General features: G+C 37.7%; 3 protein-coding genes across 3 annotated transcripts; 2 read left to right on the top strand and 1 right to left on the bottom strand.

The window, feature by feature from the left end:
- Positions 1-1,173: 1,173 nt before the first annotated feature.
- LOC110746554 (Polynucleotidyl transferase, ribonuclease H-like superfamily protein) lies at positions 1,174-2,736 on the top strand. The gene is made up of 5 exons (XM_021946780.2): positions 1,174-1,657; positions 1,751-1,797; positions 1,896-1,959; positions 2,059-2,238; positions 2,358-2,736. Exons 1-5 carry the CDS (start codon positions 1,205-1,207, stop codon positions 2,448-2,450), a joined length of 837 nt encoding a protein of 278 aa, XP_021802472.1. The 5' UTR covers positions 1,174-1,204; the 3' UTR covers positions 2,451-2,736.
- Positions 2,737-4,882: 2,146 nt separating this feature from the next.
- LOC110746556 (uncharacterized) lies at positions 4,883-8,363 on the top strand. Its single transcript, XM_021946782.2, has 7 exons — positions 4,883-5,304; positions 5,678-5,791; positions 5,886-6,044; positions 6,470-6,631; positions 6,744-6,860; positions 7,432-7,542; positions 7,664-8,363. The coding sequence occupies exons 1-7, from the start codon at positions 4,948-4,950 to the stop codon at positions 8,093-8,095; spliced, it is 1,452 nt and encodes a 483-aa protein (XP_021802474.2). The 5' UTR covers positions 4,883-4,947; the 3' UTR covers positions 8,096-8,363.
- Positions 8,364-8,728: 365 nt separating this feature from the next.
- Positions 8,729-14,023, bottom strand: LOC110774278 (sulfate transporter 2.1-like). Its single transcript, XM_088255796.1, has 12 exons — positions 13,388-14,023; positions 13,267-13,315; positions 12,973-13,180; positions 12,589-12,763; positions 12,414-12,479; positions 12,060-12,290; positions 11,812-11,938; positions 10,980-11,266; positions 10,246-10,439; positions 10,010-10,104; positions 9,229-9,305; positions 8,729-9,121 (listed from the first exon to the last, which is right to left on the bottom strand). Exons 1-12 carry the CDS (start codon positions 13,874-13,876, stop codon positions 8,972-8,974), a joined length of 2,148 nt encoding a protein of 715 aa, XP_088111922.1. The 5' UTR covers positions 13,877-14,023; the 3' UTR covers positions 8,729-8,971.
- Between the last annotated feature and the right edge of the window lie 6,398 nt (positions 14,024-20,421).

Here is a 20,421-nt window from a genome sequence, read left to right as displayed (position 1 = left end):
CCTTTGTTGGCAAAACTCTTTTGTTGCAGGTTTGGGACTTGTGAGAAAGCCGAAGCGAAAGTAATTTGCAGTTATTAAACATGGAAATGTAGTTCTAGGAAATGCATCCTAAAAGGTTTGTGACTAATTAAGTTGAAGCCCAATAACGTCTAATATGGATATTTCCCACAAAATGTCTCAAATAAGTTTGTTTGAAGTATCCCTTAAAAGAATGAGACTGTATACATGTTTGTTTTGGTTAATTTATGATGAAATAATTTTTTGGGGGGTTAAGTTTAAGCCCAAGTATGTTGTGTAAAGCCCACATGGAGGCCACTCATTACTCGCAACTTCTTGTTCTTGTCAATTTTTTTATTTTTTATATAAGCGATAGTCTACATTATAAAGAAAGAGAAGGGTAGGGGGGGCGCGGGGGTTTTCTCACAAACACTACTAAGGTGTCATGGGGGTTCGAATCTTAGACCATTGGTATGCAAGTTAATGCCCTTTTCCACTGGGTTAGACCACTCATTCCTTTTCCACTTTCTTGTTTTGGTCTGAAACATTCACACACAAGTTGATATTAACTATTTGTATTCAATAATTGAGAAATTAGGGGAAATTATTTATATTCTCATTCACACCATGCTGCCTTACCCAAAAAGTGAGTTCATGAATGAATACAAAAGGCTTCTGAATTTTCATCTTTAAATATATATATATCATGAGAAAGGAGAAGGAAGGACAAAGAGAAGAGAAAGAAAGGAGACAAAGCATATATTTACGTAGGAAAGGGAATAAATTCCTGCCTAGTTGGAGACTTTGCTTCAACTGTCCCAACATATTCAACAATGGCCTAATGGATGAAGATTGTCAAAACTTGTCCAAAAGGAAGGTTCCCTCCAAAGGTTACCGTTTGAAAAGCAATAGCAGAAAGAGGAGAAAGCAATTCCTGTCCAACTGGAAGTGCTTTTGTAAATGACATCTTGAGGAAGCTAAGGACTAAAGAACCCCTAGAGCCAAAGCCAAAGCCTAAAACTCTTGACTTAAACTACAAGTAACTCAATCTCACATAGGAGGAATTCCCTTTCTTCCACTCTGGCCTTTCTCTCTCTCTCTCTCTCTGTTCTTTTTAACTTCACCTTTATATATAACCCGTACATAACGATGATGAAAATTACCAAAAGCCTGAATCCCAAAAAGGGAAAACCAGCTACAACCTCAAATGGATGCTTCTACTTCATCATCCAAAGAAGGCACACCAGAGATTGTGTTCTTTGACATTGAAACAAATGTACCCAATAGAGCTGGACAGAGGTTCTGGGTATTGGAATTTGGTGCAATTGTAGTTTGCCCTCAGAAGCTTGTGGAGCTGGAAAGCTATAGCACCCTCATCAGGCCAGGGGACTTGTCTGTTGTGGCATTGAGATCTGGCCGGTCCGACGGGATCACTAGGGAAACTGTTGCAAATGCACCCTTGTTCAAGGAAGTTTCTGATAAGATATTCAGCATTTTGAATGGTAGGGTGTGGGCAGGCCACAACATCCGAAGATTCGATTGCATTCGGATTAAGGAGGCCTTTGCGGAGATTGGCAGGCCTGCTCCTATTCCGGTTGGGATGATTGATTCTTTAGGGGTGTTAACTGACAAGTTTGGCAGAAGAGCTGGTAATATGAAGGTATATATAAATGTTACAATTAATTATTAAACCCTAAACCAAACTGTAATTTTTGGCTGCAAAAACAATCTTACTTGATTTTCATTTGTTCAGATGGCAACTTTGGCATCTTACTTCAAGCTTGGGCAGCAAAAGCACAGGTGGGGAATCACATTTATAGTTACTATATACTATTATTGGGGTATATCAGAAGAAATTCATGTTTGGTTGTTTATATAATTCCTCAAAACATTTATAGGAGCCTTGAAGACGTTAGAATGAACTTGGAGGTCCTCAAGAACTGCGCAACTGTGCTATTTTTGGTACTTCCCACAAGACCACGTCTATTTTTTTTCCCCCCGGTTGATGAATAAAACTTTTAATTAGCCTTTAATTAAACTTTTTAATTTGTAACACCTTAGGAAGCAAGCCTCCCTAGCCTGCTAAATGGCAACTGCCGTGGCTCTTCAACGATCACAACGCGAAGCAGAAGCAATGGGAAATCGTTATGCAGAGAAGAAACTAGCCGGAAGTCTCCACCCACTGCTTCGATTGGATATCAGAGAGCGGTTCCATATGCGTCAAGGGGGAGTTTGGAAAAGGTTTAGCATTTAAAATCTTAGTTAATAGTTAATATCATTCATGATTAATATTAACGAAAGTGAGATTAATTAAATAATTGCTTCTCCTTTATTATTATTATTATTTATTTTGAAAGCAGATGACATCGAAGGTAAAGAATCTGCTGTGTAGAGCTCAAGGAAATCAGCCTCTTAATTCCATATTGAAGCATTCTCATTCCCTACTCCGGTGACAAAGCAAAGGACGTCCATTTTTCATGCAGCTGAGCAGATGATCTCTTCTCCCTCCTTCTATCCTATTGAGAAACCATGACAGAGAGAGAACACAAATTTACAACTGCCTGCAGTGAAAATTAGAGAGAGGAGATTAAAGAAAAACAAACAATAGCAACAACTTGAACTAGTTATTATCCTTCGACTAATTGATTCAATATATATTTATAATTTTATTTTTGGTTTCAAAACCATCTCTTATTTGTCTGCATTCTTTTGTTATTTCTTTGTCTATACTCTATACATTAATACACATCCTTCCCAACTCATGGATCATGTGGTTGTCAGTGCACATTGACTAACTAAGCAATTGAATTTGAATCTATGTTTTAGAATTAAAAACCCAACTTCACATTTCTTACTTTGTCTCCATGGCGCTGTAATTATACAGCCTAATTTTCAACCCGACTTATTGATGTCAAAAGTTGGTCATAGTTAGTTTTGACCCAATTCACTATTAGAGAATTACCTCTAAACCATAAAAAAAAACAAGTACAAATGCTAATTAACTTAGATTTCCAACAGTTCAATAGATTAGAGAGTTAGCTCAAAATATCCCAGTTCAATTAACCAATCACCAATTCAAACTCTAAGACCCTCAATTAACTCAAACACCCTTCAAATCACAAGAATTGAAACCTAATTAGTTCAAGAGCTCAAGACAATTCGGAACGTGAAGAAAGCCCACAATAATTTACCTTAGGGCTCGTTTGATAACAATTTCAGGTTTTAGTTTTTATTTTTAAGAAATTGAAAACAGAAAACTTGTTTGGTAATCAATTCTAGTTTTCAAAAAAATTGAAAATTGAAAAACTGTTTAAAAGTTGTTTGGTAATAACTTTTTTCAGTTTTCAGTTTTATGTGGAATTTGGAAATGGAATCTTTTGGGGTCAAATTATGAATTTGAGATTATAGAATGAAGCGCATGTTACAAAGAGTTTGTAGTATTTTTTAGTGAATTTTTTGGAGTTTGAATAATATTTTTTTGGGTGAAGTTTGGATATGGAGGTCAAGAGGCTTGGATTGGGTCCGCTGCCGAACACAAGAGTCGAGCAGTCGGGTCCAAGTTGGCAGGTCCTAAATACTGAATTTTGGTAATTGGAGTGCATTGCATGTGTGGTGATGTAAAATTGGTGATTGAAAAAGGAGCGCAAGACAAATGAAAACAAAAACAATTTCAAGGTTTTTTATTTTATTTTTATTATTATTTTTTATTTTTAAGAAGAAGATTTCATTCATAAGCCAAGATTGGCATGAATACAGCTGATTAGGGTTTTTAAAATCTGACTTTGAGATATTTACGGTTGTGCCACTGCATTCCCATTGATCTTAACTTCTTCGTTAAAACTTCGATTTGAGCCCATTACGTGTCTATGAACTCGTATTGACGCGCTCCGAGTCACGGTGCTATTCAATTCCCCAAAATCCTACCCAATTAAAAAGTGACCAAAATGACCCTATCCCTAAAGGCAAAATTGTAATTTCACAATTAAATAATTTAAATGAATAGTTAAAATTGGGTTGGGGTGTCCCACATTCCACGGACCTCCATCGAAAATTCTCCTAGGCGCCTCCTCATCATGTACCTTAATGGAAAAAAAATTAAATCTTTGACATCCACTATTCGAACTTCACCAAAGGCTACCCAAGCACGCATACGTTTAATGACCCCAATGTTTGGAGGTTTATCAGCAAGCAAGGATCCAAAGAGGGTAACCCTGTTGCTAAAATCATGTAGACCTAGAGAATCCCCCATTTGGACAGCAAGTTGGTTAGCAGTTGAAAATTTCTCTCCATCATAGGGAGAGACCCAAAAATATCTAGGAGAGTAGGAAAGAGAATAGATGAAAATTCAGATTGGATGGTTATGAGTGGAGGGAAAGAGGCGAAGAAAAAAGATGTGCAATACCACCAAAGTATGGAGACTCACGAGGAGAGAGATGCTCTCAAGAAGAGAGAGAAAAAGGATAATAAATGGTTTAGCAATGCTTTTTTTTCTTCTTCGCTATACTTCAAAACATCAAATTCCTCTCTCACGGTACTCTCTCTCTCTCTCTCTCTCTCTCTCTCTCACTCACACGGCACATAAATGAAAATTCAATTGAGCAAAGTTGGCAAGAAATTCATGCATTAGCAGCTTTAATTGTTCAATTGCATCACTTGAAAATCTCAAAGCAATGAGGGTGTTCAGTTATTCTAGTTTACAGCTAGTCTTGTGTCGACCGATTCCGACTTGTATTTTAAAACCTAAATATTACAACCCAGCCACCATAGCCCAAGTCCAATTTTTAATAAATAAAAAAGCCCAAAACCACAGCCGAAAAAAGAGAGAACAAAAGCCCATAGTTGTCGCGGAAATGTTTTTGTTTAAATTTTAAAATTTTCGATTTGTTTTCCGTTTTTCTTTGATGTATATTTCTCGATTAGGGATTAGGGCTTAAGAATTGGAAGACGAACATGGGAAAGAGAGAGAGGGAAAAGGCCAAATTTGATTGGGACGAAGTAAGCGAAGAAGAGCGAAATTTAGCCGAGAAAAACCCTTTGAAATCTGTTGCTGAAAGGAACAGTAGCGATGACGATGAGGCCAATGAAGATCTCAGCCTCAAGATCGTCGAGAAAGCTATGTTAATGCGTGCGGCCAAGTTGGCTCCGGACAACGACGTCGTTTTGGGCCAGCCAAGCGGTTTGGTTGAACTCCCTTCTTCGACTTCTTTGCAGGAAGCTGAAGTTGCATCTGCAGATTTGGAGACTAAGACGGTACGTAAAAGGGAGAGGAAGAAGAGGATTAAGAAGACGAAGATTGAAGATCAAGCTGTGAGTGGTTTTCGTCTTTTACTCCATTTGTTTCTAGAGAAAATTGATTGAAGGAAATTATGGAAATTAATTCAATCCGCGTAAAATTTAATTCGTTTTTGCTATCATTTTAGTTAATGGGGGTTAGAGAAGTATAAGTGGTCAGTAAGCCATGTATTTTTTCAAAAAATAATGGGATTGAATTCGAGAATTTGTTTTGAAACTGGACCTTATGATGTCAAAATTGAATTTCCTGATTAGACTGTTTATGTAGATGTCTGTAGGAAGAAATGTTAGTCTGATTTTCTGGCTTTTCTTTGTTGTAGAAGAGGATGAAAGAGCTGATAACCTTGTTTCTTATGTCTGACTGTTTTGCATCCCATTATTGGTTTAGGTGGTTGCTAACGAGGAAGAGAAGATAGAGGTAGCTAATGCTGTAGATTTGGCTGAGGCTGAGCAACTGAATAATGTTGAGATTAGCGACAATGTTGTGCTGCGAAAACTTCTTGTGAGTTCAACTATTTGCTTTGAAATGCCCTATTGAAAATGAAAATCCTTATGAAGACCTTAGCTTGGTACCTATCTTATTTCTGTTCTATCAGCGGGGACCAAGGTATTTTGATCCTCCAAATAGTAGCTGGGGAACATGCTTTAACTGTGGCGAAGAAGGTCATGCAGCAGTGAATTGCACCGTAGCTAAGAGGAAGAAACCATGCTTTGTTTGTGGCAGTTTGGAACACCATGCCAGAGACTGCAGAAAGGTTAGTTAACAATTTTCTTTTGGTTGTGCAATTTAATATTCAATTGCTCTATGTCTCTTAATTTCTGGGAAGGATTGGCTAGATGTTGCTCTTGTCGATTTAGGTTGTTGACTTTTCTTGTATGTACACATGCTCTCTTCTGTTTCTTAGATCATCTTTTGATAAAAAAATATCAAAAAACAAAACCAAGGATCTTATTTTCCTGTTTTATGCGTATGCTATATAATGTTAAGTTAGTGCTATTACAAACATGATGAATTGTTCACCAGTTCCTGTACGCCACAGTGCTTGTATGGCATTGTACAAAGATAGGTTCCTCAATAATTCCTGTTTCTTCATCTTGATTGCAATGTTCTTATTGGAAGCTCTAGAAGATGGTTCATGTTCATTTGGTCTCTTATTGTCCCTGCCTTAAATCTTTACAGGGACAAGATTGCTTTATTTGCAAAAAAGGTGGACACTATGCTAAAGATTGTCCAGAAAAGCAGAAGAGGGGTTCATTGAAATCCCAAATATGTCTAAAATGTGGAGATTCTGGGCATGATATGTTCTCATGCAGGAATGATTATTTAACTGAGGATCTTAAGGTATTTTTGTGACTTTTAAGTCTATTTTCTGTATGATTTTTATATCATATTAATGAGATATTGTTTGGAATTATGTTCAAGAGCCCTTTCTAAATTTCTTTTCCTGAATCAGGAAATCCAATGCTATGTTTGCAAGAGATTTGGCCATTTATGTTGTGTCAAGTATGTTGATACTAGTCCCCAGGAAGTTTCTTGTTACAGATGTGGTCAATTGGGACATACTGGTATGGTAAGTCTTGTTGCTTGTTTTTAGGGGTGGGGTGGGGAGGTGCATTAGCAACTGGATATATGCAAGCAAGGCCTACCGTTTTGAAATGGGGCTGGGGATATTATCCAATCAAACAGTGCTAAAATGAACATTTGAGCTATTGGGATTTGCTTTGATATGTTCATATTGCCTATATTGTTGATGATTTACAAGTGGAATTCATGTTATGTGTTTGTGTGTTTGTGCATTTGTGCATACATGCATATGCCTATGCATACAGAGATTTTTAAAGATGGTTCTTAGATAAGGACCTGTTTTTCAGCCATTCGGTTAGAGATATGGACATGTAAGATAAACCTCGTTATAACTTATATATTATCTTCTGATTGCTTGGGAGGTTTGATGTTACCTGGTCATATTTTTCTTTTTCAACATCTTTTGACCATCTAAATATAATATTCTGTTATAAAAAGCTGTAGTTTCTTATGTGTCCAAAATAGCATACGCATTCTATCATTTTGCTTCCATTTTGCCAAAATAGTCTACCTTTCTTTTTTTCCTTCTTTCAAGAAAGGGAATTCTGTACATGCAGGCATGCGTAAGTTTGCGTGGTGGGGAAACCAATGATTTTGGATCACCTCGTTTATGCTACAAATGTGGTGAAGGTGGTCACTATGCTCGTGCATGTACGAGTTTTGCTAATGTAACTCTCAGTGTACACCTCCCAGAATTATTTTTATACTGTGCAATCTTCTTCTATGTTGACTGTGGGTAGTGCTAGTCTTTCTGAAAATGCTAACTGCAGTACTTTGTGAAACTTGCAGACTCACCAGAGATTTGGGGAATTATCTAATTACTCTACTCCCATTTTGAAATCTCATAAGGAAAAGAGAGACTACACGGGGTTCAAGTCCGCTCCGAATGACCTAAATAAAGCTCACAAAAGAAAACAAACCCAGTATGAAGAAAGAGGTATGACGACCCCACAAAAGGCAAAGCATAGAGGTGGCTGGATAATGGACGATCCAGGGGATTTCTCCCCTAGAAATGGCAAAAGGAACAGTTGGAAGTCTCCTGCAACACCACCATCTGGTAGGGTTCATGCTTCAAGTTCTAGATCCTCCAAAAAAATGTGGAAGGTTTCTGGAAGTCCAATCTCACAAGGGCAATCTAGGTCCTTTCAACACAGATATTCTGCATCGAGGTTTAGCAACTCTAGCGCTGATGGTATTAGAAGAAATTATGATTGGTGGTAGCCAATAGGTTTTACACAGGAAAGTCCTTTGATGTTGTAACTTATTTTTTCCCTTTTTCTTATTGTTTACCCCTCTTTCTATAGATGCCCTTGATATGTTTCCTATTTCAAGTTCAACTCTAAGTCAGGCAGACAAAAATGAGCCTGTCGGATTTTTTTCGTGTTTCTTTTTCCATGGATTTAGAATATAGTGGCCACATGTTTTTAATGTTTTTGTTATACACATTTATGCATGCGTTATTTTTATTTCCTTACTTTTTATGTTATCAGGCAACTTTTGCGTTCTTTATTATTCCTTTGTTGTCTTGATCTGTAAATTATACTGTGTTATCTTTTGTCTTTCGGGAGCTTCTATAACGAGGTGCTATGTTGAGGTATTCAATCTACCCGTCTAATAATAGCTCTTCAATTATGGTTGGTCACAATTAATGGAAAATTTGCCCCTTTTTAAATTTTATTTATTAATTTATATTTATATTTGTCTTGTTTTTGGACTGAAGACAAGACCTCAAGTGCATGATTTGAGTTATAAGCTTCATGTCTATAATATAGTGAACTGGATCAACTGAACAATTTTGCTAATGAATCTCTTTTCATAAACTTATCATACCAGTAAAACTTTGAAACATCAACACAAAGTTTGAATTGCATTATTTATTACACATTCCTTAATACTACAACCCAGAAAGCGAGCATATATAACTGCCAGTGTCACAAGTTGAGGGGCGAGAAGATTGAAACCATCATCGCCTTATTTATGTCCCATCTGCATGTATGTACATAAGTAGACTGGGACGAGGGTAAGTAGCACACATGACAAAAGCAAGCAACCAGTAATTAACCTAAATGAGAATGATGTGGACATTCTTCTGAAGAGCTAGCATTCGCAAGCTGTAGCAAATTTTCCACCGAAACTTGCATCCACCGCTTCTCCGACCGTCACGAAGACTCTTCCTCCAATTTTTCCCACAAAGTTGGATAGCTTTAGTTTGTGAATCACTTGCCATCTAGGGTTGGCAACGGCTAACTGAGAGAGAGAGAGAGAGAGAGAGAGAGAGAGGTAAGAAGTTTTAAAACAAAGGAGAACGTGTAAATTATGCATTTAATTAGCCAAAGAGGGAAACTGTCTCTTACCTCAATTCCTTCGGATATCAAATTCTTTTGCAGCTCCTCTAGAGTAGCTATTCCAGATGTATCAATGTTAATCAAATCTGGCATACAAGGAAAAGGAAAGAAATTATGAATCTCTATTCTAGGGAAATCATATTGTGCACCACCTATCTAATACATGTAGAGCCCGTCAATACAAGTAGGTCCTGCCGTGATTTTGTAGTACAATATAACAAGGTCTCCCTAGTATTTTCCTTCTAACATGAAAGCTTCCTGGTCAATGCGGATCTCGATTTTCACATAGTCTCAGTAATTATGTTGTGTTTCTAAGTAATGGTATTTGGTAAACCTTCACGTATAAATAGTGCCAGTCATTTAACATCTCCTAAAATAAGATACTCTTTCTTTATTTTTGGTGCTTATGCAGTGTTTAAAATCCAAAACGATAACCAAGGTGGTTGGTGTGAGTGGTTCGGCACTCTCATTCCTTAAGAGAGGTCAGGGGTTCGATCCCTGCTCTCGTACAGAGTCACCACTTTGGCCAACACTTTACCCCTTACGGGCCGACCCGGTGTGAGTGGGGATTAGTCTGGGTTGTGGTTAAGGCTTAAAGGTGCCACCCATAATTGGGGCCCATCCAAGACCACCTCATGGTTAAGACCAAAAAAAAAAAAAAAAAAATCCAAAACGACGTATAAGTTCTGGGTTATGGATTAGGTTTTTATGTTTAGGGTTCAATACGTATAAAGTTGGTATAAAAAAAACAGAAATCTAAAACGACGTAGCTTTTCCTTGAACCACTTACTTGACATGTCAAGAATTACGAGATGAATGGCCTCTTTGTCTTTGGTCTGCCCTTTGGTGTCCGCAGCTTTCTGTGCAGTTATCCACCTCACAATCCTTGCATTAATTCACACCACAATACAATTAAAAATAAATACATGTTATTTTTTCATGATTGGATTTTAATTTAGAGTCATTAGTCATATATATCTTGGCATGTTGTTGTGTGATTAATTAATTAATTAAATAATTAAATACCTTTCTCTAACGAAATTGGCATTTGCAAAACAAAACAGGGCAGACTTGACACGGATTATCATAACTCCAGGAATTTTAACAGCCATTGGATATTGTGCGGTGTCGCAAAACATTTCAGTTCCCGGAAGTTTTCCAAGAGTTTCTGTGCCTGGTCGGATTGAGATGAGAATAATTTTTGTGAATGATATGGTCACCTGCAAACATAATTAATGTTAGAGAGACATCTTGCACCAACATTTAAAAACATGTACAGGCCTAAACCCTTCAACTCTTCTTTCTAATTGGGACCGTCCCGGATATAAACCACATTCTGACTTTGTTGATACAAGCGATATTGGAAGAGTGAAGATACAAGCGATATTGGAAGAGTGAAGATGGATCATTAAAGAGATGCCTTACTATCAATTTAATCATATATTCTTCTCTCCCAGAAACAAATCCACTAAATATTAATTAATGGTAGTCATAATACATGTAATACAGTGCGACCACACAAACAATATATATGTATCCACTTTAAGGGATAAAAAAATACCATTGTTTTTGGAAGATGCTTGTTGAATTAGAAAAGAAAGAACAAAAATAGAATCAAGAACTTTACATGGTTCTCCCTTTTTTTTTTTTCCTGAAAAAAAAAATAGAAAGAAAAAGAAAAAAAAAAGTTGAGTTCTGTCCTGTCTTCTATAGTGTTGCACGCATAAAGTAAATAAGAGTAATATATAATATGTTATTACCGCCACTAGAAGACCAATCTCCACAGATGCAAATAGCACTCCGAAGAAAGCTCCTATGCAAGCCAAGAAGTCTAGCTTATCAACCTTCCAAATTTTGTATATTTTATTGAGGTCAACGAGTCCCGGCAGAGCTGAGAGAATTATTGAAGCAAGGATTGCTGTTGGGGTGTAATACAAGAGCTTTGTCAAAAATTGCAATGATATGATCACTGTAATGGCCATGACGATATTTGACACCGGAGTTTCACAACCGGCGCTGTAGTTCACGGCCGTACGTGAGAATGAACCTGTTCATGATCAAAATTTAAATGAAAACGCATTACTATTACTCAATATAGGGGCTCAAATTATAAAAAAAATCATATATGAAATGAACTTTAGAAACACACATAAAGTTCATTTACAACATAACAAAGAGACTTCTAATTTCTTATAAATTACAAAATTGCCATCGATATCTTAAAACAAGACCAACCCCAAAACCTTATAAAAAATAAAAAACACTCAATAGGGCATCAAAGTAATTTAATAATCAAATTTGAATTCAATAGGCTGGCTGTCATTTTTTGGGTATTTTTTTGGATTTCTTTATAGAAATTAAATGGTGTAGGGTTTATCCACATAATTATATTAGCGCCAAGAATGCGTATATGACTAAATATCTCTTCTATTATATCCTATCAGCTGTCAAAATTAGTAGTCCAAGTTATCGTGAGCTAGCGTAACTCCATTTTACTGACCATGTGAGACACACCTATATTAAAGAGACGGTACAACACACGAAACATTGACACGATACAAATAGCAGTACTCTTCTATTAAAATTACTTACCGGTTGCAACATAGCAAGAAGTAAAGGATCCTACTATGTTCATGAAGCCCATCGCCATCATTTCCTTGTTCCCATCCATGTGGTACCCTTTTATGGATGAAAAAGATCTTCCAACTGCAATTGCTTCCTGAAGTTTGCCAAAATATATACAATAACATCATTCAATACCAAGGAGTGAATTAATCAAAAGGAAACCATCCATTAATTTCTTAGTTTTAATTTAAGATTGTGCTTGAGTGATAACCAACCGCGAGTGCAACGAGAGCGACAATGAGCCCGACTTTGGCTACATCCCCAACATAGGGGCCGTTGAGCTCTAAGAGATTAACTGAGCTAGGGTTTAAGCCATCTTTGATATGTTTAACGATCTTAATTCCATGGTTATCTCCCCTTGTTAGATAAACAATAAGCGTCGATAGTATAACGGATAGGAGAGGAGCAACGGCTGGCAACCAGAAAAGTTTCTTGTTCTTTTTACCCTGTCGGGATCAGAACGTGCAGAGTAGAACTTTGGTGAGTATAAAATGAATGAATGAATAAATAATGACCAATTAGAGCAACCGTAAAATGTTACTAACAGGGTTGCAGTGTTAATTACTCACCAGATATCTAGATATTAAGATGAAACACAGGAAAGAGCAGCCAAGAATAAAATTATGAGGGCTCCACTGCAAAGAAAGACAAGGATATGAATGATTAAATGAATTCTATATATATTCTAATAAGGAATCATATTTTTATTTGTATTTTCTTAAAGACAAGTAAAGTGACTTATACAGGATGGTGGAAAGATGTCCAAACAGCTTTCATAACAGAGATAACATCAGTATTGGTTGGGAAGTGAGTGATCCCAAGTAGCCCTTTCATTTGTTGAAGACCAATGATGATGGCTGCTCCGGCCACGAACCCTACGACTGCGGCATGGGAAAGAAAATCCACAAGAAACCCCAATCTGGTGAAAACCAAAACAAGAAGGTAATTTTAAGATTAAGAAGTATACTAGCAAAAAAATATATATATTACGACAGCTACGCACATATGCTTAAGTCACATGCTCAAGAGCTCTAAAACTCCGCTCAGTATAATACAGTTTTTTTTTTTTTGGTCGAGACAGTATAATACAGTTTAGTATAGTCCAATCCAGTACAGTCCAAATGATACCTGAAGAGTCCGAAGGAAGCTTGAAAGATACCGGTGAAGAACGTCGCGGTGAGAACGAGCTTGGTGTAAGCAATTGGATCAGCCCCGGGGTCTTGTAACTTCTGAATCATTGAGGGCAAAAGGAGAGACACCACAGCTACAGGTCCAATTGCTATCTCTCTTGAAGTCCCCATTACAGCATAAATAAGAGGCGGTACAACACTTGTATCTAAGACCAACAGCACAACACATAATTAAGTCTACATACAAACACTTGGAAAAAAATAAACTTATAATTTAAGCTACAAGACTTACAAAGACCATATTGGGGATCAAGCTTTGCTAAAGTTGCATATCCAATACTCTGCATTCAAATTCATATTAAGGCAACATGCTATATGAGTTGTATTATACTAATACTGAATTTTAATTTTACCTGGGGAATGCAGAGGCTTGCTATAGTTAGACCAGCAATTAAATCATGCCTGAATTTTGAAATGTTGTAGCTCCTACCCCATACAAGGATAGGAAATATCTCCTGCTGGATAGAGACTACACTTTTGAGTGCTGGCTGATTCTTGAGAGATGAGTACTTGTTTCCACAGTACGACGCCGTCTCCCTCACAGAGTCCATGAGCTCATGCCATAGACCTGGGGGTTCAGGGCCATTCAGCACCCATTCAGACCTTTGAATAGGGCTGCTGTTTTTCTCGAGGTCAAGCTTTTCCTCTGCTGTTGGGGTCTCAACAGCTAACGAGGCAGTGCTTGGTTGTTTGAAGTGTTTGGGGGAACTTGGAAGGATATCCTTGGGACTAGTTTCTTGATCACCTGAAAACTCCATAAATTCGCGCCATGGCCCCGGCGGCTGGGGCGCATGGAGCACCCAATTAACCTTTTCACCATGGTTAGTGGCTGAAGAGGCCATTGTTGAGTGAAGTAGTGTTCAGGGAATACAATTATCAAAAGATAGGCACCAGAAGGACAAGGTTTTCGATTCTAAAGTGTATGTCCATCCTAACTGAAGGGCCTTATAAATCCCTCAAAAAGTGAACTCCATGGTTTTCATTTTTAAATTAACGGGAGATTTGAACTTGAGATATCCTCCAATTATTAACATTGATAAAACAAGTACCACTAGACTAAAAATTAGTAAGTAAATTGAATGGATGGTCGAGAGAATTTTTATTTTACCAAAAATCTATTACAGGTCCACACGTATCCAAATTTAGTGGGGGGTAGACCAGAGAACAAACTTGGTGGAATCCATACTTTTTTGACATCAACATATCAGGTATCTTGAAAATGCGAAGGTGGTAATTGTTTATACTTAGCTGACATTCCCACTACGTTTCTTAGTTTGTTCTATATGAAAAAGTTTCCGATTTTTCAAAGATATCCAATTGATCACTAAATTAAATACTTGCCTATAGTTTGGCAGGTTAGAAGCCCCTCAAGTTTTGACAGAAGGAAACAAAAAAACCTAGCACATTACGCGTAGCGAGCTCAGATGAATCTTAAAGTTCTTTGGATAGATAATTGAAAGTGAAGCACCCCTAATTACAATTTGTCAGGTCACTAGTATAAAACAGTAATTAAAAAGCAAAACCATCCATCTATATTTTTTTTTTTTTTTTGAGGAAGTAGAAAATTTCATTAAACTGTCCAAGGTTACAGACCCGAGTGAACAAACGTGGCTCATTAAAACCTTGCCTAGGAACCCAGCGGGACAAAACTTAAGGCGAAAGAAAAGAGTACACGCTCCATAAAGGCTACAAACAAAAACTCATGATGAAAAAAAGGTTATCAACGTCAACTTGAAGAAACACATTGAGGTATATAGAGAGGACCCTCGTCAAGCCAAACGTTTGTAGAGACCCTACCTAAAGCAAACTTAGCAAGTCTATCTACGACATTATATTACACAATCTAGGAACAAAAACAAAAGGAAAGAGATGAAAAATCTCTAGATAACATATGTGGATGTTGTTGATAATTCCCCATGGCCATCTGATTCAACCACCAATGAATCATAACCAGCATATTCCCTGCAAAGCATTGATGAACTCTTACAATGTTTTTTTAGAGTTGGATTAGACCTTCTATTTGAGTTTTAAATAAATTTAATTTTCAGTCCTAAGGTCCTATATGGTTTTGGAATTAGGACCGACACTCCTTCAAAATGCATTTTTTACTTTTTTGTCAAAATCCGAAGAACTGTTGTGGCGCTCTTCAGAGGTTGTTAAAAGTGCAGAACAAACTCAAGAAAATCCTTATTGGGAAAAATTCCAGAGGTTGTTAAAAGTTGCTTGCACCATTGCTCAACTTCCTTAAAGCCCTACTTAATCACACTAGATAAGTCACTCAAATCCATGTTGAACAAGAAAACTGCAAGATAGGAGTACAAAGTGTTGAAAGAGGAACCTCTTCCACTCGAAACGGACTTGCTCTCTGAATCAATAGGATATCGATGACTGACAAAAAAAAGCTGGATTTTGAAAAAACCTAGTGTTTTTGGATGCTCGAGCACCAACCATGGAGCTCCAACGACCTTCGCCATTTTCACCTAATTTTGATCCGTTTTCGACCTAAAACTCTTCCCGTCGGTCTCAAAACTAATTAAAATCCATTAATTCTCACAATATTTTGAGCCGCAAATCCCAACATATATATACATATATATGACACATAGAAGTAAGCCATAATGCATGTGGATATTGCACCCTTTATCCTAAGGCTGTTGTTTCCATTATTTTCCACCTATCGTTTTTGGTGGAAGATATAGTTTGTCAATATGCCATATACACCATTCATATGTGGCAAGACTCGCAACCATTCGTCTGGGCACAAATAGTTTCTCCCAATAAGTATGGGATATGGATGGAGCGTGATGTGAAGTTGCATTTTCAACTTCCATTGGATATGAAGATGTTGTCACTTCAAAATATTATCTGTGTAGAAAACTTGCTATTGGTGTTGCCATATATGTTTGTAATGATTGGTTTCCTTTGGCTCCAGAGCAACCTTGCCCAACCTAACTGTACGGAGAGCTACAGCATATGGCAAAATGGGATATATTCTACTCCCTTATTACCAGAGCCGGTCCATTGATTTTGGAGGCCCTGTGCAAATATGGATGTCGAGGCCCTACGTATACAAGTAGAAAAAAAAAATCCATATAGAAACAAAATTTCCTGACACGGGAAGAACACCTTCAGAAGGAGCTTCCCAGAAATATTTCTTTAGTCCCTCTTCCAAATCACAGAGCTGATAAATTGATTTTCCAATTTCAATGGTTGGTGAATTCTCATGTGAATGAGGGAGGGAGAAAAGAACATTGATTTTGGGGAAAGGGCTAAAGCTTGGGTAGGGCTTTATTTTGATGGAGGATGTAGAAAAACTAAAAACCAACACCAGCAAACTCACAGACAAACAAACCAACCACCACAGCAAGCACGCAGATGAAACCCAAAGAAATTCAAGCAAGAAAACACTCACTCACACAGACACGAAAGAGAATAGAAGGAAGAAGACTAAAGCTAAAACTCATAAGCTTCGTACTATGAATTCAAACAACAACAACAGCACAAAATACGAATAGAGGCAACCCCTCTTTCAGAGAGAGAGACCTTTCAGCAGAAACAATAAAAACATTCTAGAGACAAGAGAGCACACTGCCGACAGCATGCCTAATACAAAATTAGCCACAGTAGCATCACTCCTTGAGCCAATAAACAAAACATATCCTACATAAAGCATGGGCATGCTTTTACAAAGTGAATAGAATATTAAATGTGGCTTTGAATTCGGTGGACTTGGTTTAAGTTAACTCTCAACACAGGAGAGTTTAATATGAGAGAGAGAGAGAGAGAGAGAGAGAGAGAGAGAGAGGAGAGATGCACACAACACGGCAGAATCAAGAAGGAACAAATATCTGACAGTTAGGAAATAATAATAATATTTTTGGAATAAAAAATACATAATATATTGCTGGGCTTCTAAAAACATTTGGGGGCCCCTAAATTTTGGGGACCCTGTGCAGTCGCACAGCCCGCACATGCTATGGGCCGACTCTGCTTATTACGTACTCAGTTCTAAAATGTTCCCATTTAAGAGTCTTCAGCTTTCAGATATTAGACCACAGTCGTCAAAAAACTGTTGGATGGATAAATTAATATAAGCTTGTCTTCCTTTTGTGTATTGGCTTTTTTGTTGTTGTTGTTGTTGTTATACGAGAGGTTTAGCGGGAGAATTCGGTAAATTTGACATACATTATTGGTCTATTTTCTGACAGCTTAAGCTTTTGGATCTAGTGGTTGTTAATATGATATCAGAACCTTCTTTACAAGTGTTCTTGACTCTTGAGTTCGATTCCAAATCCCAACTAGTAGTTGTCTTACAGTTTCAAACTTGACCTTTGGACGTACGTGAGAGTAAATGCTCTCTACCAGCATAAAAAGGATATTGGATTAAGTACCTTCAAAGAGCAGGCAAACTGGATATATGGAATATGGATTAAAATTATTTCCCCTCATTGCTAAATTTAGAGTTTTTTATTTCAAAGATCCCCAACTTTTTTGAATTTAGACATGTCATTCTAGAATTGACTTCTCCCTTAGAATATCATAATGGATTTACTCTAGGAAAGCTAGAGATCTTAACAGCTCACCTAACTGACAAGACACCTCTTGGCTGAACTGACTGGCCCATTAGCTTCTAATTTCATAAAGTAGTTTTGAGAGAAATATTGGCGTGACTTGTGGACCATTGACTTTCTTTCTTTACACATCAAGGATTTCCATTATAATTATATTTGATTTACTTTAATTCCTGATTTCCTATTGTAAATAGAAATAAGAATTTATTATTTATTTGGCCACTACCTCCTACATTGAGAGAAATATACAAAAAATTCCCACAAACAAATATTCTCTTATTAGGTTTCATATTTTAGCATGGTATCAGAGCGGCGATTTTGAAATTGCTGACTTTAGTTTCAAACTCCCGTCGTCGCTATGGGGGTGGATGATTTTTTCAACCCTCATGGAAGTAGCATCACAAACTCCTCTCATTCTCAACCAACCATAGTCGAGTTGAGTGTCCAGGTGGCTCAGCTCCTACAGATGCAGACTTCAACCCCAAACTCGATCCTGAATTAGAATCCTATTTTGATGACCCCGAACCCGATCTTGAATGAGGATCCTATTTTGACGACCTCGACCCCGATTATGACGACGATGATCTCGACTCTGATGACGACCTAGACCCCGAATCTATCTCTAATTCAAACCCAGCTCCTTACTTCAACTCCGACTCCGACTTTGACCCTGACTTAGGCTCAGATCCTGATTCGAATTCCTACTAAACATGTATCTTATGTATCTTCCGCTGCACAGATTATGACTTCCCGATTAACGACCCCGACACATGGACGAGATTGCGCATACTGTGGTGATCCAAGACACACTCGTGAGACTTGTTTTAAATCGCATGGCTAACCCGAATTGTGGGTTACTCTCAAAGATCGAATACAATGCGATACGGCCAGTAATGGTACTGGTTATGGATTCCATACTTTGGATAAGAGTGATTCCACGAGTTGGATAATTGATTCCAGTGCAACTGATCATATGACGTTTGATCCTGATAATTTTCTGAATACTACCCAACCCTGACGAACTTGTGTTGCTAATGCCAATGCAGTTACTTATCTTGTGACAGGGGCTGGCACTGTTGCACTCTCATCTTCTCTCTTATTGTCTAATACTTTACTTGTTCCATATTTAGCTTACTAAACAATTGAATTGTTGTGTACTCATTTACCCGAGTTTTTGTTTGCTACAAGATATTCATACTAAGGAGATTCTTGGTCGTGGTACTAAGAGAATTTGTCAATCATGACATTCAGGCTTACTTCCAATAACATGGAATTATCCATGAGACGACTTGTCCTTAGACACCACAACAAAATGGTGTTGCTAAACAAAAAAATCGACATCTTCTTGAAACCACCCAAGCACTTCTGATTGGTGCTCATGTTCCTTCCCATCAGTGGCGGACCTGTGCAGGCGCAAGGAGGTGCACCTGCACCTCCGGTCGCCGGAAAACTCCATAGAAGCTGCTGAAGTTGCACCTTTGCTCATGCACGGAAGCTGTTCGATGAAATGTGCAAGTGAAGCGCTGCTGTGATTTGTCCTCCACAAGGCTGCAAAGAGCTTCTAGTGGAACCACTTCTTCGAAAAGAGATGATTCATCGAGTTGATTTGTCATATCCCAGACTTTGACTTCAGGGAAGTGGCTTTGACTTCAATCTACCAAAAAGTTTTTCTTATCTTTTTTTTTCGAGGGTGTGGGGAGAGGCGGGGGTTCTACATAGATGGATAGGATTTGATTTTGTGGTTTGAACGAGGAGATTTTTTCTAGAACAAACAAAAAACAGGTCTTGCCTTGTTTATTATGGGATTTGAACTCGAAAACTCCTCCAACAAAATGAAGACCTTGAGGATTGAATTGATTTTGTTCTAATTGTTGTCATGGCTTCCTTTAAATAAATAAAAATAGAAAAAACAATAAAAGGGAAAAGAGAAGTCATCCCAGCCACAGCAACAGCAGTAGATTTTCTTGTTAACTTTTTGTATCTTGCTCATGGAATTTAAACATTAGTATTGTTTAAATTAGTTGTCTGTTTTTTTATTTATTTTTTGTATAGCTTTTAGCTTTTAAGAATTGCACATCCGCTGAAAAATTCCTGGGTCCGCCGCTGCTTCCCATCACTGGGATGATGATATTGTCATCGCAGTTCACCTGATCAACAACATGCCTTCTAGTGTATTGACTTTTAAAACTCCCTTACAAGTGCGTGCGCAAAAAGGATCCATGCCCTCTGTTTTGGTACTCATACCCCGAATCTTTGGATGTGTGGCCTTCGTTTATATCCACAAAAATCAACGTAGCAAACTTGATCCTTGTGCGCTTCGTTGTGTTTTTGTGGGTTATGCCACTCATCAGAAAGGCTACCGTTGTTATCACCCTCCTAACATACGTACCTATGTCACTTTGGATGTGACCTTTTTGGAATCTGAGATGTTCTTCCATGACACATCATCCAATTCTGCACTTCAGGGGGAGATACAAAGTGAAGAGCATAATTGGAGCAACTTGGAAAACGAAGAAATTCGCCTCTGTACAAAAATGAACCCAAGTTTGGAGCACGAGATTGCTCTCTGTCGTAAAGCGATCAATCGCCTGATCCACTTGACCCTTACAAATATGTTTCTAATCCAAGTCCCATACCTATAGATAATACAAAACAACGAAATGAAGAACTCCCTCTAACTCCATAGTACAAACAAACCAATCCCCTGAGAATATTCTTAAGGTAACTATTTCTACTACACTTGTGAATTTAGAGGATAAATCTATTGGATATCAATTACCTTTTAGACAGAATCGTGGGAAGCCACCAAACCGTTA

Source organism: Prunus avium, chromosome 6 (assembly GCF_965620075.1).
Source record: "Prunus avium chromosome 6, drPruAviu1.hap1.1, whole genome shotgun sequence".
NCBI lineage: Eukaryota > Viridiplantae > Streptophyta > Magnoliopsida > Rosales > Rosaceae > Prunus > Prunus avium.
This window is presented reverse-complemented; position numbering and strand designations above follow the sequence as displayed.